The 27,652-nt window shown below is 34.5% G+C and overlaps 1 protein-coding gene across 4 annotated transcripts; it reads left to right on the forward strand.

The window, feature by feature from the left end:
- The first annotated feature begins 243 nt into the window (after window positions 1-243).
- LOC110998589 (myogenesis-regulating glycosidase) lies at window positions 244-27,335 on the forward strand. 4 transcript variants are annotated; one of them, XM_022267296.2, is made up of 9 exons: window positions 244-337; window positions 5,448-5,971; window positions 10,974-11,068; window positions 15,782-15,920; window positions 17,545-17,767; window positions 22,785-22,964; window positions 23,214-24,625; window positions 24,922-25,099; window positions 25,700-27,335. In XM_022267296.2, exons 2-9 carry the CDS (start codon window positions 5,471-5,473, stop codon window positions 25,834-25,836), a joined length of 2,865 nt encoding a protein of 954 aa, XP_022122988.2. In that variant the 5' UTR covers window positions 244-337; window positions 5,448-5,470; the 3' UTR covers window positions 25,837-27,335. The 4 variants fall into 4 exon arrangements, with proteins under 4 accessions (XP_022122988.2, XP_022122989.2, XP_045484085.1 ...); XM_022267297.2 differs by lacking the exons at window positions 244-337; window positions 5,448-5,971 and adding an exon at window positions 6,343-6,937 and having other exon boundaries at window positions 25,700-27,333; XM_045628129.1 differs by lacking the exons at window positions 244-337; window positions 5,448-5,971 and adding an exon at window positions 9,208-9,384 and having other exon boundaries at window positions 25,700-27,333.
- Window positions 27,336-27,652: the final 317 nt, after the last annotated feature.

Here is a 27,652-nt window from a genome sequence, read left to right on the forward strand (position 1 = left end):
TAAAAATATATAAAACAAAAAACTTTTGGATTTGATTCGCAGTTAAAGGCTTGTCTTCGAAAGATGTCAATCACATACTTTTCTATAACGTAATCAATAGACTAAAACCTATCTCCTCACTGGGAGATTATGCGCCTTCACAATATTTATCCATAGACATGCTATCTTTCTGGCCATTTGCATAATTAAAAGTTAAAACCATAGAGTCAAGGTGAGGCACGCCATACGTTTTCAGCCCTCCTCAGTATTGTTCACGCAGTTGAATCTCGCGCAGCTTATTTTTTACGTTTAAGTGGTAGTGTATAGTGAAGTGTGCGTGTTCATAGTTTGTATTAGTGTGAGTATTAAAATATTTAAATTTGAAATCATCATAGTTTTTGCAATGATAAATAAAAGTATTTGACTATGATTATAATTTTTAAATATGATTAAAATACCTAATATTTTCAAAAACTGTAGATTAACAATAATCTTAAAGTAAATACAATATTTTCACCGCATTAATAAATTAATTTAATTCCTTATTTTTACTCAAATGTCCTATTTTAGTATCTGGTCCATTAATATTATTTCTTAAGGCAAAAGGGTTTAGCCTTTATCATGTTACAAGTCGTCGAAATTTGGGCCTTTACAAGCGCACTGTACGAGAAAATGTAATTAAATTCTAGTCCCGAGTCGTATTGACCATTAGGATTTAAATTAATTTGAAAACTAAATCGAGTAAGTTCCGTGTATTATTTCCTGTTAAGAAAAATCAATAATCGATGATCAATTAACATGAAAATTATGAAGTATTCAAGGTTTGCAGAAATTACTGATATTTAGAAAGGTCTATTTTCCTTGTAATTTAAAGTTGGAAATTTATCTAAATTGAAAATCTGCGTCATAACGCATTTCCAAAGCCTTAAGTCTAAATTCTGCGGCTTAAGTCGGCGAAACAACAAAACTACGTTATTGGAATAAATTATACTTTTACTTATTCTTTTGGTCTACCTATTGGTAAGTTCACTAAACTATTACAGGTTTTTTTAAATTGATTTTGTGACAGACTTCACCGAACATTAGCTAAATATTTACAGAATAATGATGCTACGGAAGTAAACAGAGTAGATTGATAGGCACTTGTCGTGATAACCTCAGATAACTTTAAGAAAACCCTTATGTAATGCCATATCTAAAAACTTCCATAACCACCAGATCACCAATGATGTAAACACTTCTGCATTCCTTTCTAGGCGAGTATAAAATTCTAGAATGTTCCCCTTTGACCAATGTTCGCCTTCAAGTTTAGTGTATTACTTTTAATCCCAGATTGCAACCCGTCTATTCGCCATTTTTCAATGCTTTCAATTTGCGCTCATATTTTTTTGTAAAAGAAATGCTTAGCTAGAAACCAATATGTCGTAGACGCATAGATTCACGGTGCAGAAGTATGATTGTCTATAAAGAAAATTCTATTTTTATTTATTGTACCCACCCTATCACGCCTTTTTCATAAAGGGGTTGCAGACAACGATTCTCCACTACTTCTACTACTACTACTTCTACTACTACGGTCTTCTACCTCTGTTGCTTTATGTACTTGCACTTATAATTTAGAAATTGATGAATATTTTATTATAACTGTAATGTTATGAAATATCGCAAATGGTTATTCTGTATTCAGTTGTAACCTGGTATTATGTGTGTATCTCCATCTATGAGATTGTGTCGGTCACATGAGCGCATCTGAATACAGACTGTACTCATTAACATGTAAATATGTGCTACGCGTGATGCTGTAATCACTACTAATTATTTTATATATTATCTACAGGATGACCCAATTACACGTCATTAACACGTTAAATAGCAGTCTTTCGGGTTGAAATTTTATATAGAATAAAATAAATATATAGCAATAAAAAAGTTCTCCAATGGTTTGGGCTTCACATGCTTGAACTCGAGTGGGGTTTTCACGATATTTTCAACTTTTTCATGAAGTCATAATTGCGCAAACAAAGATTAGTCACAATCAGCGTCACTTCCACTACCTAAGAGAATCATGAGTATGACCAGTAAAAAGCGAATTGGTGACGCCTGGTCAAATTACCATGGAGAACGAAACATTTTATTTACTTCCTTCTATATTAATAGAAATATAAAGAAACTAGATAGAACAAACACAATTTAGATTCGTGAGTAGTAATAATAATTTCCTTTATTGCTGTAAAATACTTATTCTAGTACATAAAAATGTGAAGTACTATAAACACTGATAATTAAGAAGCCGATTAATTTCTGTTTTACAGCTTGTCCTTAGACATAGACCGTCTCTAAAAGCTTCCACTCTTCTCAGTGTTTAGCGTAACGTAGCCACATAGAGCCAGCTGCTCTTCTTATATCATTTTTCCATCTCTTTAGGTCTTCCTTCTCTTCTTTTGTCATAGCGAGGAAGCCATTCAGTTGTTTTGTATCTTTGTCTTCTCTCATAATGTGTCCTGTCCATTTCCATTTCAATGTTTCACTTGAAGTAACAGCATGTCTAAGGGTCTGTTCAAAATGTCCGGATAAATTGCAAATAAGCTATTTATTACTTATTGGTAGGATAAACTAGTGTTTGTTGCGTTTCACGTCTGTCAGATAGCGCTATTCGTCATGAAACGCATCTTATTTGGAACTTTAATCATTCAAATAATTTATGTGTTGCTTAGCTATTTAGCACTTTATCCATACATTGTGAAACAGGCCTTAAATGTTGTCATGTGCTTTATATCTTTCAAGTTTTCTGTAAAACTCGATTCGTAAGTAGTATTGTTAATATAAACTAAACAGTTTATATTTTGAGTTGAGAGAAACCTCCAATTTCATTTTACACTCAAAATTCTACTCTAACGTATTGATGATACTGCTCTATGATATGATAAACTATATTTCTTTAAAACACGCTTTATTTCGTCGATTTAGTAAATCACTGTCATTATATTAATAGCTAAGTGACTACTTAGATATAACAAAATAGAAAATGATAACCAATTATTATTAAGTGGCTTGGCTTCGTCAAAATTATGAAGCTTACAACGTTATTGCTTAACTTCGCGGATCCTACTACTCAATATTAATTTATTCGATTTACATAACTTGAAGGTTTGACATATCTATCAACTAAATATGGCAATCTCACTGACAACGATTGCTAACAGAATGGCGACTGAAACGTCACATCCTTTAATAATCAAATAATTATTATTATCCGTTTATTTATTTATTTTTATTATATCAGTTACAATTTTGCTCCATTGATCTGCTCCTCTTATTATATGTCCTGCCCATTTCCATTTAGTTCTTTTGTTTTATCTACGACGTCAGTAAACCCTGTCTTATCTCTTAAACTCTTGTTACTTATTTTGTCAATTCTTCTTTTCTTTATTATACTTATTTCCATGGCTCTCTGGGTAACAATTAATCTTTCACATTGTGCTTTTGTAAGTGCCCATATTTGGCAGCCGTATGTGAGAAATTTATATTATTATCCGTTATCGAAGCTTAATTTTAAAATAAGAAAATTAAAAGGTTTTTTAGAAAATATCAAATAATGATAATGATTATAGCCTCACTTAAAGTTAGTTGCGTATGTGAAAAATTTTTAATACGTTGTTTTGACTACTTGTTATTAGAAAAAAACTACTGACAATGAAACACAACCGAACCTTGTAAAATATTTAATTTTATGCGCTGAAATAAGGAAAACTGAATTATCAATTATGAGCTCACACTTCCCGCTTTGGTCAAGAGAACTCATATAATGACCAGTTTGTATTGATCTTGCTCAAGTGTTAGTTAAATTTTGAGAAGTGCTAGTAATTAGAAATTGCCTCGTTTTAGCTAATTACTGCGGTGCCATGAACAAAACTGAAACTCATTATTATATTGGTTGTTTATTTTAAGTCTAACTTTGTCAAATTGAGTTTAAGTTTGTAAGTTAATTAGTAGGTTTGTAAGGAATAATTTCTAGAACCAGCGAGATTTTAAGGTTGCTAAAACAGTCGTTTAGGCATCTAGTCTGTTGATACTAATTGTAGTTTCAATTCCTATATTCCTATCAACAAGCTTGCATCCAACACTCGATAAAAATAACATATACATATATATATCTACATAAGAGAAAAAGACAACTTATAGCATCATAGTTCTAGTAGTTATCCCAATAGTTATAATATTATTTGTTTCAACTACAAGATTCAAAATGTCCGACAACCTTTGGTGCTGTCCAAAACATTTGACGGATTCAAAATTATGTCTGTCATGTACATACCACTTGGATTTAATATTGTATGGAGTATTGAGTTTAATCATAGTTTCCATATTTATTTACGTTTTTTATGCACGATAAGTATGTCGAAGGTAAGCGTTTAATCTCTTAGTTATTATTATTGTTACGACACAATATCTAGCCGTTTCTAATGTCAATATGGACTTGACTCCCAGATTTTATTTGACATAATTACTTTTTATTTATATATATATATATATATATATAGACGAATTTATTCTTTATTATTATAACAATAAAAAATAATAATAAGCTAATAATAAAACAATATCTAAGTAGAATTTACAATTACTCTAAACTATACCACTTTAGTAATTATTTTGTTTAAATAAGGATAAAATTTTAAAAAGTATAACATTTAATACCGGGGCAGGTAAATAATATCAAGTCAGGAAGATATTTTGAGATAATAGATATTATTGGAAACATCTATTATCACATAACAACACAAAACTGAACAACTGCCATAATTTCTTAATTGATAACGAGTAACCCTCGGTCCACAATGACACTATTATGTACAAAAGCGACTTAACGTCTATGTGTTAAAAGATTATGGTCTGGACGATAATCTAAAGACAAACACTACTGTAGACCTTTTTCATAAAGGTTCTGTCGGAGTGTGCTAGGAAAGATATTTTTTTTTGCTTATCTGGCCGTGGGTGAAACGAACCACAAAACGATTGTGTGTTCCCTCATTATTGTCATTGGTCTGAACGCGTGGTCACGTGACATAATACAAATGATAAGCCCGTTTCTCCAATCATATTCAAACGCACATTGCATTTTTAATTTTTGGTAAAAAAGTTACCAAAATACGACCCACTAAACATAACATAAGAACAAAACAAGTAAACTGTAACCGAGTATTGAAATTAAAATTTAACATTTTTTTTCTTTTCCTTGTTATATATTTATTTTTCGGAGTTCGCTTCTTTTTTGTCTCTTCTTATTTGGAAGTTGATAATAGATAAGGTATATTGATCTTGACTCTGCCGTTAACTTCATTTTAAATATAGCGAGACGTTTATTTATTTGATTTATACTGTTATAAGGACCCAAGTGCTGGCGATCAGCATAAAATAGAGGGAGAATTGAGAACTGTGTTCTACATGTGAAACCCATATATTTTCAGGTCTTACTATGAAATAATACACGATGAACGACCGAGAAAATGACATAGAACCATATCAAGCTGTAGCAAAAGGACTTAACTCGCCTGAAATACGATCAAATAGTAACATACCATTTGCCGACGAAGTTGTTGAATTAGAAAATGTTAACGATCCAATTCGACCTAAACGCTTCAAAGACTTGGAGAAAGGAGAACCAGAGAATCCGAAAATTCACGCATCCGACTTAGGAAGTGTTCACACACCAAACAGTGATACAATAGTAGTTGACACTCCTGAAGGAACTCTTTACATAACTCTCGATCCAGATTCTTCCAAGTCATCTAAGCCTACTAGTCCTAGTACACAGTCTACTGATCTGTCGACGCCTAGTACATCTAAAGCGTTTGGAGCTGAAGAGTCAGATTCTTTGATAACTTCTGAGTCAGAGGCAGAACAGAGAAAGACGAATTTGAGACGAAATTCAATATCGATGCCGAATATAGAGCTGCTACGCCAAGAGTATTTGAACAATACACAAGGAAATGTGAGTATTATTAAATTTATTTTTCATTGTTTATACAGTACGTCACGTTTTATTATTCTGTCTCTAAGCCTTTATTGTCAAGTTTATTACCATGGTCATGTAGTGTTCAAACATAATTCGCTTAAACGTATTTCATGTCAAACTAATATGAAAATTCTGTCCTAACAGTTTTCTTAAAAGACTTAGTTGCTTTTCATGGTTACTATAGGTGCATATGCCAAAGATACTCCCCATTAATTTGGTCATAATAATGACATAATAATATTGAGTGGTATATTTAATCTAGCACAAAATTTCAACATCGTCTTACCCAGTTAATAACGTGTTACTATTTATCTAAAATGATAACAATTTTGATAAACAAAAGAAATAAAATCACCAGTAGCATAATGACATTAACGGCGTAAAGTTTAAGTTTGTTGTATCATTATTTACATTCGTATTTAATGTTACATATATTGATGCAGTGAACCAGTGTTTTAGTGTGTGTTAGAATTTTTATAATAGAATGTGAACATTAGGTAGCCTTGACACAAGATAAGGATTATCGTTAAGATTTGTTCCAAGATATTTGTGTGAGATCAGGTGACTAAAATGAGAGTAAGAAAAAAGCCCGATTTGAGGATAGATATCCCGTCTTACCCTCACGACTATGTAGAAATGCCACCTGAAACTAAGAAGCTAATACACGAAGCTAACAGAACCCCAAATGACATACCCTATATTGATGAAGGCTCTCCATCGTCACCCAAAGTCCACTTTCAAGTTGGGAGTCCCGGATTTACGCAAAATGAATACGAATTTCGAACATCGACACCGGAAGTCAAGTACACAAGTGATCCTACTGAAATACAAGATACAAAATCTGAACAATCCAGTCCAGTCCTTAGGAAACCATTTAGGAAGACGTCAACATCTGTACCAGCTGATTTACAAGATTACGGGCAAAGTACAGATAACAATAATGTAAGTAGAGTAAATGTTGCCCGGATTACTGTCTACGTTTTCATTGTTCTATTTGCAAATGTGACACGTGAAACAATATAGTATATGTAAAATGCGATATTTTTAGGCACGTTTGAACGCGCAACTATTCTTTCTCTTAGAATGGAACTGAAGTATACGTACGTATAGTCGACGAAAATGTTATAAAAACATCGAAATAGGTTACTGTAATCTTTATCTTGCGACTCTCTGAATACAAATAAAATTAACCTAATCAAACAGCAAATATACATTGTTCAATGACCCTAATCCAGTGTCTGACGTCATTAAGATTACACATAGCACTTAGCGAAAAACGTTGAAAGTGCAAGATTGCCTGTCAAGTGTCTACTCTGCAAAATAGAAATATAAGTACAATACAAGAATGGCTTAATGCGTACCTAATCGTTAAAAAACGCTTTAAAATTGTGATGTGCTTGTGATTATTGTGTATTTTTCTTGAACCTTGAAGAAGAATGAAATACTTAGCAGTTTTTTTCTGTTTATTCACAACTTTTGTGCTCGGTGCACTGTGATGTTTATGCCGTTTTGAGACTTACGCCCGAACCTAATAATTAAACCACAATCTGAGATGAGACCGTGACAGTCGATCGATCTTCTATCTGTATCCTAAAATCCATACTATTTTGGATCATCAAGACAATCCATTTTGGCGACGGATAGAATGAAATCTCTTCGCTCTTTACGCTCATATTTGATAACCAAATAATAACCAAACCAAATAAACCAACTAAAGTTAATAAAACCGTATAAATAATATTACAATATACATGTCTATGTTTAAAACATATCGAATAGCTTAAAAAATATTAATTATTGGCACACTTGAACTGACATTTTCATACCAAGGTCTATCCACATACTCCGATCCGACCAACTATAGCTAGCTTGTATCGACAGATGGCTATTACAATCAGTCGATTGGTTATTGCCACACTTTGATCAATATTTGGATTAGGATGTCTATCTCAAATGGTCAAAAATGGTTTGAGATAGATTGGGTTTGGGCGTTAGTCCTCAATAAAAGAGCGTACTATTTCTAAAAGGCCAGCAACGTATTTGCGAGCCCTCTGGCATTGAGAGTGAATCCACAGAGGACTATCACTAAACATTAGATGCGCCTCCTGCGGGAATAATAAAAATAATTGATTTTACTAGGGTCAACCTTTTTTTTCTTTTAAATAAAATTATTCGACTTCAAATTATTAAATTAACTAATATGAAAAGACGGGAATTTTATTACTTTAAATATAAACCTCATAAAAATAATTTTAATCAAATTTCTGGAGGACCAAGAAGAGCATATTTTCAATAGTAACAAAGCAAATCTATGTTAAACGTGTATTCAATATTTTTCCTATCGTCACACCTAACGTCTCTACTATACAGGTGTTTGTCTGATACTGAATCTCGACAAAGATTATCTAAATTACTAGACATCCTGTTACGGGGGCACCAATCTTAATATTTTTATTAACTACATAATTCATTCGTTTTCTCTCGTCTAACTGGCAGAGATATTTGAAGGTATCGGTATACACTTAAATGTTTGACAAGATAAAGATACGAAGAGCAATATTCCTTTGATAATAGTAGTAGATTACTATCATTATCTATCTCTCTTTTATATATAATTTAACAGCCTGTATATATGCCAGCATAACATGCTGCCTCAGGAACAAAACATATTATATTTCTTATAATTTTCTATTTACATCTTATATAACAACTAATAATAATAACGTCAAACACATAGGTTGAATACTGTGTTTAAATGAACCTCGATACAAAAATCTACCAGCTATAGTATATATATAGGTAACATTTAGCATAAATACGGCTTTAATAAAATAAATCAGCGATTTAAGGCCACGTTTGCGCGTCCCATCTTCCCGATCCCACAATTACAATTGCCCGTGATCTTACCAACGTGCTCATTTTAATTTTAAAATGGTCCAATGCTCATACCTACATCGGTTACAAACGCGATGTATTGTGTTTTTGAAATTGTGAAGATTCGTATTCAATATTTGTATTGTGATTTTGAAAAGTACTTTCGTATCGGTTGCTAAAATCGTAAAATGTTGATTAAAAAGTTAAAACTCCGTTTCATATCTCGGTTTTGCATTTTGAATTAGTAAATAATATAAGCGTGTGTTAACTATTGCAATGAGATTTATCAATTAAAAAAATGCTGTGTTCATGAAATATTGATGTATGGTTTACGCGTCTAGAAGCATTTTAGAATGGATAACCCATCTCGTCGCTTTGCGCACACGTTTAAATATCGATCACCTTTATGGATAGAATCGGACTCAGACTTGAGCCGTAGTGAAAATAGAAGTAACAGCGACGATAGCGTTCGTAGTGACAGCTCTGGAAGTATCAACAATTATTTGGATTCTAAGGTTAGATTTAATGAAGCCGTAAAAACAACGACAAAGACACAGTAAAAGATGTTTTTCGTTTAACACGTCACACATCTTTTATGCATGCAAGCGTCTACAAGCTCCAAGCTCATTTACTCAAAAAAAAAGTAGTTAAATTTAGTTTACCTTATCATCTCTTTCCGGCAGAGGATTACGCTGTGTTGAAAAGAGATAGTAGAAATTTACTTAAAAAAAGGTTTTTGTTCATAGTAAATATGTCACTTAGTGGCACTTTACAGAAATATAATGAGAACATAGGTTTAAATATAATAAAATGTACATTGTACAAGCTGATAGATAATGTGAAACTTACTATTGTTTTGTATATAGGTATATATCAGGGTATTAATTTTATTTTTGATATTATGTAATAAATAGCTAACTTTACTTCAAGTAACTTATATGTGTATTATAAATAGGACCATATGAATGTTAACATGGCATAAGATTTTTATCAAGATAATGAGTTATAGCTGTGTCACTGTGTTTATTATACTTTATCTTGATCTTAAATTATTATCATACTGACATAGATAATGAGTGTATACCTAGTACATACCTAGAAGATATAAGGAATTAAGCCGGATTTTATTAGAACCTCGGAAAAGAAGTACATACAACAAAATTGAGTAAGGCTTCCGTTTTTAAATTACGTCAAGCACGATACGCTGAATATGATAAGCAAATAAGATAATGTTACAAACACAACGCCATCTAGTATCCGTGCTTGCAACATTGAGTTTATTATTTTTTTACTAGATGCCGCTAGCAAAACTCAATATTTAAAAGAATAATGGGTCGTTTCTCAAATAAAACACTACCTTCTTAGTACGAAGTCCTTTCAAAAATGACCTGAGCTTCTGAACAATAGTACTTGGTACTTTAAATAAACATTGTTTATGATGTGCGTTTACGGCCAAGTGAACTTCTACTGATATATTATATTATTATCTATAAGTCTGTCTTATCAAAGAATATGAATTTAATTAAAGAAAAAAATATTTAAAAATAATGATTATTACTTGTAAAGTAATTTCAAAGTATTCAGTAATTTCGAATTACATTATTCATTTTACTAATTTAAATTAGTTTAGACGGTCTTAAACAAAGTCAGTTCAGAGTGTATTTTGGAACTAATTCTCAACTGAATACAAAAATTCACTCAATACTACGGTGTCCACTAAAATTAATTGCGATATCTAGACACACGGCAGACTGCACAGTTAAGTACTGTAATTAGTTAATTGGCTAAATTTTGCACCTCAGTTGCATGCTGTTGCACAATGCGAGCTGTAAAATATCGTAGAGATTGGGATTGCATACCATTAACTAAGGTTAGGATTTAAAAACAAAAATTAAAATCCAAATTATTCAACTTGTATCGTGATATGACTTATTTAGACGATTCACGTATCGTCTAAATAAGTCGTATTGACGTTAAATGACGTGAATGTTAACGTTGTCGAATAATCCTGTAATAATTTTTAAAACTCAATTTTCTGATCGATTATATTTATTTTATAGTTAGATACTTACATTAGAATCTAATAAATCTGCTTTAATTACAGATCCCCGAGCACCATCAGAGTACAGGTTCCGGCTTCAGCGATGGCGACAACACGCAGGATGAGAATAACGCTCTCTCGGACGAAGAACAAGCCAAGTCTGTACAATCTTAATATATATATTTCTTGTGTGCGTGTGTATGTGACTGAACTCCTCCTAAACGACTGGACCAATTTTGATGAAATTTTGTGTGTGTGTTCGTGGAGATTCGAGAATGGTTTAGATTCACAATTTTGTACGCTGGACAATGTTAATTTTAATTAATTAGTAGTTGTTGATTTTGGAATGTTTTACATTGGATCCGACAGACGGCGCTGCCATCGCACTGTCAAATTTTAAATAATATTCGAATTTTAATTTTAGTCTGTCCCGACAGTTAGCGCTGCGATCAAATTAAAAAAAAGTTTTGTTATCATTGTGCTATTGTAGACCATGTGCTGGATCGTTAGATATTGTCATAACATTTGAATAATAATTTTCATCAAAATGGTCCAGAATGTTTTAGCTTATTAAAAAAGGTTTGAAATTTTCAAATTAGAGACGTATAGACAGGACAACGTCTGTCGGATCCGCTAGTATTATTTCTAAAATAAAATCAGCCTTAAGAAATTTTTATTCATCTGCTTAAATATTTAATTGAATACTTAATATACGTAAGGTCGGTAGGGTTTGCAAGCCGTGGGAGTGGCCAGCTTAATAAGGAAGTGCATCCGACCATTGACCTGTTGCGAAATGACCGCCCTTTGTGAATCGCTCATAGAAAGATCTTATTGAAATGTTACTTTCTGGTTTTGAGATATAGATTTGAAATTTCGTAGCCTCCTAATGGAGCATAAGGCGAACATATTTTATTAATAATTTTACTCTGGCAAGTAAGTAAGCCTTTTAAAAGTACCGACAAATCAAATGATGCGTTCAAACATTCCATACGTTGGCGTATGGAATAACGCATTTTTGTATATCATTTAGTTGTGTTCGAAATGCCCATTAATTAAATAGATACCTAGTATTTGAAACTTAAATTTTATATTCTACTAGTTTTATACTAGTTCATGTGTCGGTTAGGTGTCAAATTAACATCTCGTGCAGCAATTGACAATACAGTATTGTCTTTTATTAACATAAATTTTATTAATTTAAAGAAAACACTTTTTTAACGGATTGAAGCTATGTATTATTATAAAATAATTATAAGTTTATAATAATATAATCCGTAAAAACAATGATTTTCTTTAAATTGACAATATATTAGTCTATGGAATGTTTAAATGCACCTTTTGTTGTTCCTGTTGTTAACGTACTTTTCATATCAGTCTGTTGTAACCATACGAAATAGAAATAAATTCGATAGGTATCTAGTAATCTCAACTTATTGACATACAAGAAGTTTTATACTTCTTTATGTTGCTGTGTCAAATCATCATCTCGTCCACCGCTAAGTAGCAATTGACACACATCGCAGCCATTACGAATTTATGATTGCAGGATCCGTCTTGCACTTGAGGTGTTACTAGGTTTGTTATACGAGTTTGGTTGATGATTGTTAAAGGGAAAATGTAATTAATGTTTGACCATAGATCGTGTAAAGGCACAGCGTTGACCTAATTTCTTCAGCGTACGACTCTCATACCTGAGGTCGTAGTTTTGATCGTCGGTTATCCACCAATGTGCTTTTCTGTATATATGCGCATTTAACACTCGAACCGTAAAAACATCGTGAGGATCGGCTTGGCTTAGACCCAAAATGTCGACGGCGTGTGTCAGGACTAAGAAGCTACTTACTGGTTTATTCGATAAAAAAATGACCAGGGAACACATACATGAATCAAAACTCAAAATACATTAATTCAGTTGAATCACATGATCACTTTGAATAGTCAACTCTACCGCCCAGCACACAAGGTGAAAGGCAAGAAACTCGGGGATATTTTTTATCGTCTTAAGTTATTTCCAATTCTTTACAGTTAAGTTAAATAGCCGAAGCAAATTATTTTTTATTCCAGGCTTCTTTATCTTCTAGGTAATGCGATATTTTATAAAAAGCTTTCCTCGAGAGCTTCTGTTTTATATCTAAGGCGCAACCCTGAATAGCTGAAAAGCTGAGACCTAAAAAGGTTGTAGCACCCATTAAAGGACGAATTCTATAAATGTTTCTATTATATTTTTTTCTAAATAATGTAAATTGTAAGTATACCATCTATGCCTCCCAACACAAGACCATTATAATGAACTGTGTCCATAGTACAGGAATATAATTCTTTACAAGTAGTGAGATGGTAAAACTATTAATAATATCATTCCGTTTAGTAGAGAAAAGAATTTTCTCACAGAAGCATACGAATAAAATAAACAATGCCGGCTTCAAGTTACTCATTCAGAGAACGTGATTTAATTACGTCAGCTAAGCAATTATCGACTTGTAAGCATGCCTTTTTTACCCAACAGCGAAGCCAAATAAGATGGTTACCGTTTCCTATAGGTACAACTTTGATATATAGTATATTACATAAGGCGAGTGCCCTTGGACCAAAACTACAATAATTTCAGTATCAAACGGTAGAAGGTGTTTCAATGAGTAATTAATTAAATGACCAAATTTAATTTGGAATTAAATCCTTTTTATAGTTAATTAGTAGTGATAGACACTATATTTAATAAATAAGGCGTTGAAATAAGATTTTTGCAAAATATTTCAACGTCAATAAACCTAAATAGTTTGTTTTAAAGTGCACTATATAATTACAATACAACAGGTTCATTAGATTTTTAATGATATAGCGATTAACCTCAATTAGAAATGTCTCGAGGAAAGTATAATTTGTCAACTAAACCACAGTGCAATTGTATTAGAATGGCATAAAAATAGCAATAGCATAGCACTTCTGCTATTTAACAGCTATTTGCTGATACTGAGAGACTGTTATAAGTCAATCAAAGTATTTTAATTTGTAAGATTTTTCTTTTATTTATGAGAAATACACACTTTAAGCGTCACATTTGAAGCTTTTATATAATAACTCATCATCTATATCGTATCATTTTACTAATATTCCGGAGATATGACAAACATATATTTTATAAAAAGAAAATTGTATGTTGATACAAATGGTTAACAATAAATTAAATTATAACATATTATCAATAGCATTAATTAATTACCTCAGAAAGTCTCACTGCAATTAAGTGATTATCCCTTACAAACATAAAACTGTCACTTCGGTCAGTCCGCATTGACGTGCGCGCGCGCAGAGATCCATAGATCTTGAACTTTATTTGTTTAACCAACATCAAAAATATATGTGTAAATGTTCTGATTAATGTAATATATTGTGAATTAATATTAAAATGATTATCTGCGTTAGTAAGTTGACTTGAGTTCACACAGGTATTTATTGACTTTACGTATAAAATTATAATCCGTCAAAATAAGATAAATTATAGTAACCAAAATTAATATTAAGACAATTAAAAAAGCAAGCAAGTACTAAAACTGAAGTCGTCTACCAGGTCACGACATTGTAATTGCTTTACTCCAGTATTCGTTTTTATCATTCAAGTAAATGTAATATATTATTAATAGTGATAAGGCAGACTGTACTAAGTGTGGTAAAACAACCCAGTTCTGTCCCAGTGTGGTTTGTGGTATTTACTAACAGTTTTTTTTTCATTTATTAATTGCAATAAATAGTCATTGCAATTCAAATTGAATATTTATGATTGTCTACCTGTTTTCCCTAATACTTATGTATGTCTAATCCTATCGTTTACATTGCCATTCCATATATTATATAACAATCTTAATTACTACGATTTTTTTATAGAAAATTCAGTTGAATATAGGATAACAATAACACCGAGCGTTTTCGATATAGACATTAGTCGTGCTTCTAATAACTTTGCCTTCCCTATTAATTGCTATGACACAAAAAAAAATAAATTCGAATCTAGATATGTCATAAGTATCCATTACATGATCGAAAAACAAAGACAACAAAACCTCACCTTTCAAGCATATAATATAATGTATATAAAATATAATTTAATACAACATATTAATTATGAGGTTATCTACTACAAGTTCAAGAACATTCTACGTTTTGCAAATCCTATGAACCGGTTATAACTTGTTTACATCAAGTAGCATTTGAAAAGATAATGAGGAAACCCTAACAAGGTGTAAACTGAAAATCAAGATTAGAACTGTGTGATATTGTTCATTTCTTGTTCTTGGGTAAATTTTAACAAAAGTTTCTTGCATACATATATATAATCCATTTATTTACAACACATAAATATACAGTACTAGCTGTCCCGGCTAGCTTCATGCCGCCTTAGAGTGTAATAATATTGTCGTTACTTTAGTTAAACTTATTTTATTATTTCATTAAGGTAACTTTAATATATCTTATTCGCAAATACAAAAATAGAGAAGAAAGAAATAAGAAAGAAGCTGCACTTGTAGGGTTCAAGTTCCACAATACAAATTAGATTGTTGATTTTGGATATAGTGATTAGGTGCACCGACAATTTTGTTTATTTTCATTTTAATGATTGAATCCTACCTAGCTAAGGTAGGATACAATCATTAACCATATTTTTTATTTGTTCTTATTGCATAGAAATCATTGTCAGTCGACGGAACGATGTTTAATACTTTCAGGTATAAAAGCATGGCACAGACTAATTAAGGATCAATAAGTTTAAGGCATAATATGACTACATTTCTTCTCCGTAAACCAAACCTTGCTTGGAGGTTCTTAAAAACAGTAGATATATGATAGATGACTGTCTTTTGTTTTTTTTGTTTAAGAAGCCCTCTTAGGTCGCCGCGTCGTAAGCTACCACGACGGTCGCGGTCTGAGTTTAGTATGGATGACGAGGACTACTCTCCAAGCAACTCTGTTACCTCAGTCAATTCACTCGCCAGCTTGCTGAAGGAGAAACTACAGGTTATTTATATAAGAAATTTGTATGGTAAATACCGATACGAGCTAATTCTTATCTAAAAATATTGTTTTTCAACTACCAAATTGAAGATGAAAAATCACAGACTGTAAAATCGTTTCCCTTTGCCCTGGTCAACGTACATAGACGTACAGGCTTCGATTCACGACTAAACAATTATTGTAAGATGTATCTGTGTTTGGAAAAAACTTTTTCCTATTTGTAAAAAAATCTATAGATCTTCAAACGATTTATTTATCTTTACAAATAATGTATTGTGGGAATTTCACATTAAGCGGAATACGTCAAAGAAAAATTTTATCCATCACAAAAAATACAAAATAAGACAACTTACTAACAAATACAACGTCTAAAAACATTTAATATAAGTTAACACGTTTTCGGTTTTGCATTTCGAACTTCAATATCTTAACTGCTGCAATCTATTGAATTAGAGTTATGCACTTTAAAATGTTAATTGCAGTGTGTGAATAAACAATAAAATGACTAAGAATTATGTCATATCGACGATGTTCATTATATTGCGTAAGAGCTATCTCAAATATCTTCACGATTTATACTTTACAATTAAAAGTTGCTTACAAACATTTTGTTTTTATTCTTTTGTTTATTGAAGTAGTGTATACATATAAATTGATAACTAGATAACTTGATGATACACTGACACTTCATTACGTAGCCTGGCCTCACTGGCCTCACATTTTATTGGTTTTTCATTGGTTTCATTGATATTTTGAAGTGAAACTTCTTTAGAATCGTTGTGATTTCAAACCGGATGCAACGAAAAAGCGACAGTAAAAAGAGACAGAAACATTAATTCATATGATTTAACGTGGGAGAAAATGAGATAGATAAACTTCTTTCGAATCGTCGTGATTTCAAACCGGATGCAGCGGTAAAGAGAGACAGAAACATCAATTCATCATATGATTTAACGTGGGAGAAAATGAGATAGCAGGCATTATACAGCCTCTCTTTACTGCCGCTTTTTCATTTGATCGAATTTCAAACTTTCGATGTTTTAGTTTTTCCCAAATTAAAAATTTATATTAAACTTATAAATTAAAATTTATCATTAAAATATACTGTTTTAAAAGAAAACACACATGTAAATAATGGAAAATGATTAATTTATATATGATTAATAATAAAAAAAATGTTTTTGAAGGTTTCACTTCTACCATGTGTGAATTGCACATATGTTTTTTTATAACAGTTATTTTCTTTAGTATCAGACATGTGCCAAGTTTTTGATCTACCTTAAGACATGCTGTTGTATTATCAATTCCTGTCACTAAACGGGCAAGTCTTAATTAAAATACCTTAGACGGCTGGATCACATCGAGTATTTTTAAATTTATTCCTTGAACTCTTACCAAAGTTTTTTAGGGAAAGAATAGTTGTAAAAATATTTAAATTTTGTGGCAGCGTAGCAAAATGCTCTGTATTATGTTATGTAGCTATTAAAAATGGAACCTTAAAAAAATCACATTAAGATGACATTCAATTCCCGGGGGCAGCCAGTCTATAATAGACATCTCTATTATATCAAAACTTTGAACTTTTTATACTATAAAACATAATGTTTTCTTTATTGTTTTATTACAGAGTATTCCCCAAAAAATGCGAAAAAAGCCGACCGACTACAAGTTGCGCGCCTTCGTTCTCCTAATGTTTCTAGCAGTTGCCTTCTTCATCGGTTTCGCGTATACGCTGTATCGACAGAAGGCGCTTACGAAGGCGTACTTTGAGAGCGTGCAATTCAACGAGGGAAAACGTTTAATCAGAATATTTAATAGAGATGACATCGAGATATTAAGAGCAAGTTTAGGTAATAAAAATTATAATAATAATTTATTTCAAGTTTGTTTCACAGGAAAAGCTTATGTCTAATTGCGCTAATTATATAAACAAAATTAGTAAGGTTTATCTGACGCTGAACTAGGTGTGAACCTGTATTTCAGCATACAGCACCTAACCCCTTAAATATATCAGACAAAAACTCTAGCATCAAGTACATAACTCATTGGTAAAATTTATATGTTATAATTTACAATCTATTTAACAAGTAGTTATATTATGGTGTGGAGTGTTCAAGTGTTCTCCCTGTGAGTAAGGTGAAAGGGTGTATGTGTGTGTGTGGGTGAGTGTTTTAAATACTATATTACCCAAAAAGAATACTATAATATTAATATATTATTTGGTCCTTCGAGCCGGATCCTGCAACAATAGTGGAGTGAATCAAGAAGTGAATATTGCGAGAAGAAAATGCCAATCACAAGATCACAGAACGGGATGCAGCGAGGGGAATCGACGTTGACTGTTACCTCCGCCACTACGTCCGAAGTCCGGACCACAGGCGAAGAGAAAACGATCGAGCAGTCTACGTCGACGAGCGCAGCCAGCCAATCAGAGCAAGCATTGACTCTGACACCAGCGGGTTATACCCGGCGGGCCGCATCGAGAACCGTATCAAAAGCCAGCTCAAGAAGACTAGCCGAGGCCAGAGAAGAGTTGGCTCGCTGCGAACTGCGGGAAGCGCAGGCAGCAGCACGCCTGGCCAGATTACGATTAGAAGCAGAAACGGAAGAGGTAGACTCCGTTATAGAAAACGTCAACGATGACCATGAAGAAAAGGTAGCAAATTGGATGCGCTCATCGGAACAAAAGCCAGAAGAAATAGAAACAAAGAGCGACATTCGAGCAATTGCCGACGCTATAAAGGAAGTTATGACGAACCATGTAATGCCGCAACCGAAATACATTCAAGAGCTGCCAATATTTGAAGGGGACAGCTCTGAATGGACAGCGTTCAGGGTCGTATATGAAGATACATCTCCAATGTTCTCGGACATTCAGAACATGGCGCGGCTACGTAAAGCGATAAAAGGCACGGCGAGAGAGAGTATTAAGAGCCTCTTGTACTCAGAAGCGAAGCCAGAAGAAGTAATTAACGCTTTACGCCGAAGATTTGGTAGACCCGACGCACTGGTGCTAGCCGAACTAGAGAAATTAAAGGCACTTCCTGGAACAACGGAAAATCCCAGCGAAATATGCGTTTTCGCAAGCCAAATAAACAACAGTGTGGCCGCCATAAAAGGATTGAAGAAACCGCAATACCTGTACTCACCGGAAATCATGAAAATTATCATAGAGAAGATGCCCGCGATTCTGAGATTCAGATGGTACGACTACACGTCTGCGAGGGGAGAGGAATCGTTCTCAGATATTCAAACAATAAGCAACTTCCTCAATTTAGAGGCGGATAAATGCGGCGCATTCGCGGTACTTGAAGACAGCAAAAGTGTACGACCGAGCGCAACAATAAGAAGACCGGTGAAACAGGCTACTTTTAATATTGCTGAAAAGAGTAGACCAGAAGAGATCAAGTGCCCAGTTTGTGAATGCAACCATAAGCTCAGAGACTGCCAAAGATTTCTGAATGCAGCAGTCAACGATAGATGGGAAACGGTTAAGAGGCTGAAGGTTTGCTTCAAGTGCCTAGTTGGAAAGCACCGGAAAGAAAGATGCCGAAGACCACCGTGCAAGTTGTGTCAGAGATGGCACCACAGTTTATTACATGTGACATCGGAGAGCGAACAATGTCATGAAGAGGCAGCGACCAAGACAGCGACGGTCCATACAATTAGTACTCCGAAAGCTATTTTAAAGATGCTTAAGGTGGAGATCTACGGACCGACTGGGAGCAAACAGGTACTGGCGCTGCTAGATGAAGGCTCAACGGTGACACTGCTCGACGAAAATGTGGCTGCTAGCATCGGCATTAAGGGTCCTCGCGAAACCTTAAATATAGAAACTATCGGCGGAGGACAAATGAAAAATCACGAATCAATGATTGTAGATATCAAAGTGAAAGGGATAAGACAATGCGAGAAGAGCACACTTAAGCGGGCAAGGACTATCAAAGAGCTGAACTTAACCCCACAATTCATCGATATAACCCGACTTAAGAATTATCATCACTTGCGGGGTTTACTGCAAGACGTGTGCTACGAAGCTGAGGCGCCGAAGCTGCTCATTGGCCAAGACAATTGGGAACATATTGTCTCATTACAAATACGACGTGGAAAGCCATGGCAGCCGGTGGCATCAAGAACTAAGTTAGGATGGGTTATCCATGGCTACGATAGCAACGGCGTGTCTCCGATGAATTATGTGAACACATGTGCACACGCAAGCGTCGTCGAAGACAAAATAAATCAGCCAGTGACAGAACATGTTAATATTGAGTTTTTGGGGGTTCAGCCGAACAAGCCTTCAACGGCTATAAAACAGCACGCACTAGAAATGTTGAAAAGCAAATACGCTGAAGAAGTAACAGCCGACTGCACATCGAACAAAAAGTGGTACCTGCCTCATTTCCCAGTGAAGAAAATGCTAAGAATTGTGTTCGACGGTGCAGCCAATCACAACAGAGTCAGCCTCAACGACATTCTGCTGTGCGGACCGGACTTCAGGACCGGTCTACAGTCAATATTACGAGTGTCACTGCGAGTACGTCAAGAACTCGTATCGATAGCGGCCGATAAAAAAGAAATGTTTCTGCGGGTGAAAATATGTGAAGAAGACAGAAATAGTCTCAGGTTCCTTTGGCGAAGAGACAAGAAAGCGCTAGTGAAGGATAACAGAATGTTATCAGTGATTTTAGGAGCTGCGTCACCTTGTTCCACGATTTATATAAAAAACAAAAATGCAAAGGCCTTCGTACATAAATATCTAGAAGCGGCACAAGCAATAGAGCAATATCGCTATATGGATGACTATTTGCAAAGTTTTCACTGTGTCGACGATTACCAACGAGTTATACAGCCAGTCAACTTGATCCACATGAAGGCGCACTTTGAGTTAAAAGGATGGGCGTCGAACAAAAGAGTGATCGTTGAAGACGACACCGAAGCTCGGAAAAGCTACCTAGAGCATATCGGTAGAATAAAAGATAATCGGCTGCCGCGATGTATGTCACTATTCTGCACTGAGGGGGAGCTGCATACTGTCGCAGACGCGAGTGAGACAGCGTATGCAGCTGCAACTGGAGGTAATGGAAAATACTTAGTAAACCTCGGTGATGCCAAGTCGAGAGTAAAGTCTCGGAAATCAATATCTAGACCGAGACTAAAACTGCAGGAAGCCTTGTTGGTGACAGAACACATAGACAATTCTAGACCAATCACGAACCTAGCTGACAATTTGAAAAAGGAGACGCTAAAACCAAACTACATTCTCATTGGACGATCCAGTGGAGCTGCGCGTATACTACATTTTCCTGATGCTAAGCTGGTGGGCAGAAAAGATTTGAAGTCCGTCCAACGACTCTCTGATCACTCTCGGAAGAGATTGCTACGGGAGTACTTGCCCAAACTACTGCCCAGGAAAACGACTAGACTACAGAAAGGCGAGCAGCTGCAACCAGGCGACGTGGTTTTTATCGTAAAACGAACGCTACCACGATGCACTTGGCCGAGGGGAATCATCGAAACTACATACCCCGGGCCCGACGGAATAACCAGAATCGTGGACGTCGCAACCAAAGGGGGAGTGTTACGAAGACCATCGTCGAGGATCCTGATCTTGGTGCCTGCGGAGTCGCCGTGCAGAAACGACGGTGCTACGCACGAGGGGGAGAATGTTGGCGACTCATAAATAGAAATATAAATATATTATAAGTTAGGTTTGAAAATTGTAACTCTATAGATAGAAATTATGTGCGAGTGTTAAGAGTTATAAGTTAGACAAAATATGTATACAGATTTAAGTGAGAAATATGGTTCATTTATGAATGTAAATATATTAAATAAATAAATAGAATACTTCGCCGAATAAAAGGGTCACAGCTCTCGACGCGGTATACCGGCGCAAATGTATGTAAGCGTAGCTCTCGTCGCGGTATACTTGCGTAGTACTTAACGCGGTATACCGGCGCAAATGTATGTAAGCGTAGCTCTCGTCGCGGTATACTTGCGTAGTACTTAAGCTCGGCGCGGGCGAGTCTCGGGGCAGTCGCGGTTCAGACTTGACACGGTGCACACGCGCAGTCGCGGTTCAGACTTGACACGGTGCACACGCGCAGTCTCGGTTCAGACTTGAGACGGTGCAGACGCGCGTAGAGACTCGGGCTATTTCCTCTATCCCGTGACAACGAGCTGTGATCCACGAATAATCGGCGAAGCAAGAAACAAGAACAAGCCGCAGTTTCATTTCAAGACAACATCTACAATTACGCACTAGCAGGGGTGCGTGGGTCGAGGCGGTACCAGCGTTACGTCGAGCCGTCTTGACAAACGAGTACGAAGTCAAACCCCACCGGTATACAAAGCCGCACCGAGGTTACTTAGGTTACCGCACGGGTGTTATCAAACGAACACGATTTAAACGTATTATACCGTGCGGGCCTGAGTATATCTGTGGTGGCGTGGGAGTTGGCTAACAGGAATAGTTATTTCTACAAGTAGTAGGTAACTAAACGTTATTAATAAAATTAAAATTCTTACAAGCAACTAATAATATTTGTTGTAGAAATAATAGTCATTAGTTTGTTATATATGTATTATATAAATGTGGGTCAACGCAACCCGTTTTCCAGTGTACTGTGAGAATCATAATTTAGAATTAGACTTGATAGATTTCACCCGTCCTTACATATTCGATTATACAGAATACTTATACCCTTACTTATGCAAAGTGGTATGTTTTTATTATTGAATTTATGTTTACCGTAAATGTCACGTATTTTAGAACAACTTATAGCGATACAATAGAAAATGCGTTATTCATGCTTTAGTGTACTTTAGTATACATATAAACTAATATAGAAAACTATTTATTTACAGCTATAGGAGTGCAGAACAAAAAGAAGTCATTCCCCTGTCTTCCAGAGCATCGACGACCAGACGGATCCATTTGTTTAGAGTGGCAAGAGGATCTTCGCTTCTACCTTAAGTGTCTTCCGCATGATCCCGGAGTCGATAACACCACATGTTATTCTGTACATTGGCAGGCACTTCGCAATGGTGAGTAATACATATTATATCGAAGTTGGTAACTATTCTTCTGACATAAGTAATTAAGGCTTCGAAGTACTGGTATGTTTCCAACTGTATACACTAAACTAATAAGATTGATAAAATTGGTCTGTTGTTTAGGCGTCAAAGAGCTTCGTTAGTAACAACCGAGTGAGAAATTCAAATTTCTAATAAAAATGTCAACACAATACGTATCACATGTTTTATAACAATAACATAATTAAAAACCTATTTCAGATATCGCACCAATGGACTGCTTTGATTGGAGTGAAACCAAAGTTCATTGGTACGGCGGAGGACAATCTGCTAACCTCACATGGCCGCTGGATTCGGGAGCCATCGACTTCACACCTTTTATTACTGGAGACATGCAGAAAAATCAGTTTGGCAACGTCCTCACTCGTTACTTTATCAATTCAAAAGGAGCGGCTATCATTGTCGATGAAGAGACACCACTGTACCTCGCAGTTAACAACAGAAATAAACAAATTTGCATAAAGGCTCAGTTCGATGATTTCGCTTTCGCTAATCAACTTACAGAGTTTCCAGAACTAAAATATAACATATGCACTTCGCTGGACATGAAATCGTTACATTCATCCATCCACAGCCACAGTAGAGCGCCTTTATGGGACGGCTTGAAACCAGATGATATGAAAACATTGGTATCCCTTATTACTGAACCCGTCTGGCAAATTGCACCCCGGTTCAAACATGAACTGCAAGCTGAAACGATCTCAAAATATACGGAAGATGTTATAGATCTTGGATTTTTAAAACAAGGCCACGTGCTAGTTAACGAGTTTTGGCAAAATGAAATTGGCGACTTTACAGTTGATACGAGCCGCTTTAAAACTTTAAATACAACAGTAGACAAACTACATCGACGGGGCTTCAAGGTAGCATTTACAATACAGCCATTTATTAGCACTGAAAGCGGAAATTTTGCTGAAACTGTGCAGAAAAGGCTGCTAATAACAGAGAGAAATGGCGATAGAAAAATACCAGCCTTGACACGTTTTAAGTCGGTAGACAGCGCTGGGGTCTTAGATGCGACAGATCAGAGAGCCCATGCATGGATATTTGACAAGCTTCAGATTGTTATGGATGAATATCATATAGACTCCTTTTTTTTCGATTTGGGGACTGCATATGACATGCCTCACTACTACAGATGTGAAAAAAGGTTAATTAATCCGGACCAATATAAAACAGCTTTCGTAGAAGCTTTTGAAAAGAATCTTAATATAATTGGCGTGTCATCTGCGGTTAGTTTGCCAAGACCTCCCATTTTTGTCGCTCTGCCACCGTTTGAATCTAGTTGGGAGGCTCTAAGGTCTGTTATACCAACAATGTTAACCTATGGCGTGAACGGATATCCGTTTATCATGCCAGGAGCAGTGGGAGGAGACATCTACTGGCCTGGAAGCGAGCAATTTTTACCTTCAGCTAAGGGGTCCTTGGACTCAAATGCAACAAATGCCACCCAAGAAAATGGTATCGATTTGCCAGAAAAGGAATTATATATAAGATGGCTACAGATGGCGACATTTCTGCCCGTGATGAAGTTCACTCATTTGCCCAGTAAATACAACGATGAGCGAGTGCTAGAGATGGCCAAGAATTTGACTATTTTAAGACAGAAGCTTGTAAGTTTAATTTTTTATTTTGTCCTATAATATACCGTAATATAATTTTCAGTAATACTCACCGTATTTATTATTATTTATGTGTTTTAGGATTTTGTACAAATTTACTTAGACAGAAATAAGAACCGGCCTACATAGGAAACATGATTCAATTTACTGATATGATAAAATGTTTTCCTAACTAATAATTTAAATCTTCTTGTTGGATATTAAATTATTTTTCGTCTCTCCAAGAACTTAAACAGTTATTGTTATATATTTCGGGCACATGCATATATTGAAATAATTATTTTCAGATAACACCCCTTTTACTGAACTACAAGCGTGAGGCCCTTGAAGAAGGACTCCCTCTAATTCGGCCTCTATGGCTTGGGGCGGGCGGAGAGGCATCTCTACTGGTCAGGGACGAGTTTACTATTGGAGATGAGATTGTCGTAGCTCCCGTGCTGTACCCTAACCAGACTACAAGAGAAGGTAAGAAACAAGTATGTTTGGTTATAATACATCAATATATATGGAGATGATTTTATAAAAAAGTTACAACAGTAAAACACAAATTAACAAAAAATATTTGTTTCATGAAAACAAAATAAAAAATGAATCAGTGGCACTACAACCTTTTTAGCTCTGGACCTCAGATTTCTGTATCTGTTTCATGGTCATTTGTCAATATATAGGCAAGTAGATGATCAGCCTCCTGTGCCTGACACACGCCGTCGGCTTTTTGGGTCTAAGGCAAGTCAGATTCCTCGTGATGTTTTCCTTCACCGTTCGAGCGAATGTTTAAAGCGGACATAGTGAGAATGTTGTCTGTAGTAAGTGCTACACAGCCGGGGATTGAACCTACGACCTCAGGAGTGAAAGTCGCACGCTGAAGCTTTTATATTATTTTTTTACTACCGCTTTTTTATGACCCGCGACTTAACTCACTCAGTAGTATCAGATACATTATAGTATATAACATATTAGTGAAGTATTAAAGTAAAAATTGTGTTTTATTTTGAGTAATCGTTAATTAATGAATAATTGGCACAAATCATTTTCACCCCTATCATTTTACTATAAATGTTCCAGTGTACCTACCGGCGGGGCTGTGGCAGGATGGTATCGATGGTTCCTTGCGAAAAGGGAACAGGTGGATGCACGAGTATAGAGTACCCATACATAGAGTGGCCTACTTTATAAGGAAACCGGACGATATGAGATTTTAAAATTGCACATACAAAAGACTAGTAGTATGCTGTCACAGAGTGACCAATGCTAAGAACCTTCAAAGACATAGAAAATAGTCATTAAATTAGTGACCTTTTAATACAGTTGTTTAAGTATATCGAAAGCGATCTCTTGGTATAGTTTGGATGAGTTGAGTTAATTTCTTGCCAGTACTGACCAGTTGTGCCCATGGAAATAGAATATCCTTGACTTCTGTTGTATTAGGTCATCCCAATAGTTTTACACTATAATAATAAAAATTGGCGTAAATGCATGTTCAGCAAGAATGTAAAATTTTCTTACAATTGTAATTAATTGATACAATGGTAAATGTATATGGTAGAGAGTTTGCTAGTACCAATAACAAGTTTTAGACTTAGTTTAAGATTCTGTAAAAATGTTGTTTTCAAACAATTGTATCACTATGTATAACGTTTAGTGAAAAACGTGTTCATTTAATACGTAATAATCTTTTTATTTAAAATATATTAGGTGGCCATTATGTACATTACGGTACATAATCAGGTAAATAGGTTGGCTTCAGACTTCAGTACTAATTTATATAGCAATTATATCTAAATATAATGGCGATGTTTTACTTTTTAAAATAAGCTAAATAAGATTTACTCATAATCTTCTGTGCATTCTTCTCTTCATATAATAAATCATCGTAATAATACATATTTTTAACTGATATATTCCTCTCTGTCAAATTATGTTTGTGTGCTTTGATGGAAAGATACGTAATATGTAATTAGTTTCTAGTTACTTGTCGTTAATAAGTACAATGCTTGTATAATTGAATTGTGTTCAAACTTCGTTTTTTAGTTTACCCATATTATTTTGTGGTAACAAAATTTGTTACAATTTTGTTACCACAAAATAAACGATGTTATGTCAAATAATGTAAGTCTAGTCTTCAGTGTTATTGGAATGTCTTTTAGAAATGAAACGGCTGTGTTTATCATATTTATGAATACCTAAAATATTAAGCACGTAACAACTAATGAATTGATTTCAAATTTAAATACGTTTATAGTTCTAGTGATTTAGGTATATAATATTTTTACCTAACTCCATGGTTTAATTCCAAACTGTTATATAACCCATGACAAGTAATTGCAAAATCTCAACGTACCTAATTTTACTGCAAATTATATATATGTACCTATACTAAAATACATACTCTGTAAACTTGATGTTAAAGATCCCCTTTAACATCAAGGGATCTTCAGGTTAAGTCAGGTATTACTGACTCTTGTTGAGCGAATGGATTCTAGAGTTAGGTAAATATAATTGTGTATTTCTTTTATTTTCACTGTAATAATAGAAATGAAAAAATAATTCCAATTAAAAAAAACATTTGTTTTAAAAAATTTAGGATTGAGTTTAATCCTTATAATGCTAATAACTCCGTAAAGTTAAATAAAATATAGTTTGACTTTATTAAGACGAAAATTATCGATAAAATAATGTATGGAAAAAAAGTACAATAAAAAAAAAATTAAATTGATATAACTGTAGTTGGTTGTGTTTTTATTAAGATGAGATTTGTAATATAATTATTGTCTAGTATATTATTAATATCCCGTGCCAATTTATTTGTATTTTAAATATATGACTTGCTTTGTTATTTTGTGTTTTATTTAAGATGTAAAAAATATAAATCAGTGGCGCTACAACCTCTTTAGGTCTTGGCCTCAGATTTCTGAATCAATCTAATTGGCAAGTAGGTGATCAGCCTCCAGTGCCTGACACACGTCGTCGAATTTTTGGGTCTAAGACATATCGGTTTCCTCACGATGTTTTCCTTCA

Source organism: Pieris rapae, chromosome 5 (assembly GCF_905147795.1).
Source record: "Pieris rapae chromosome 5, ilPieRapa1.1, whole genome shotgun sequence".
Classification (NCBI taxonomy): domain Eukaryota; kingdom Metazoa; phylum Arthropoda; class Insecta; order Lepidoptera; family Pieridae; genus Pieris; species Pieris rapae.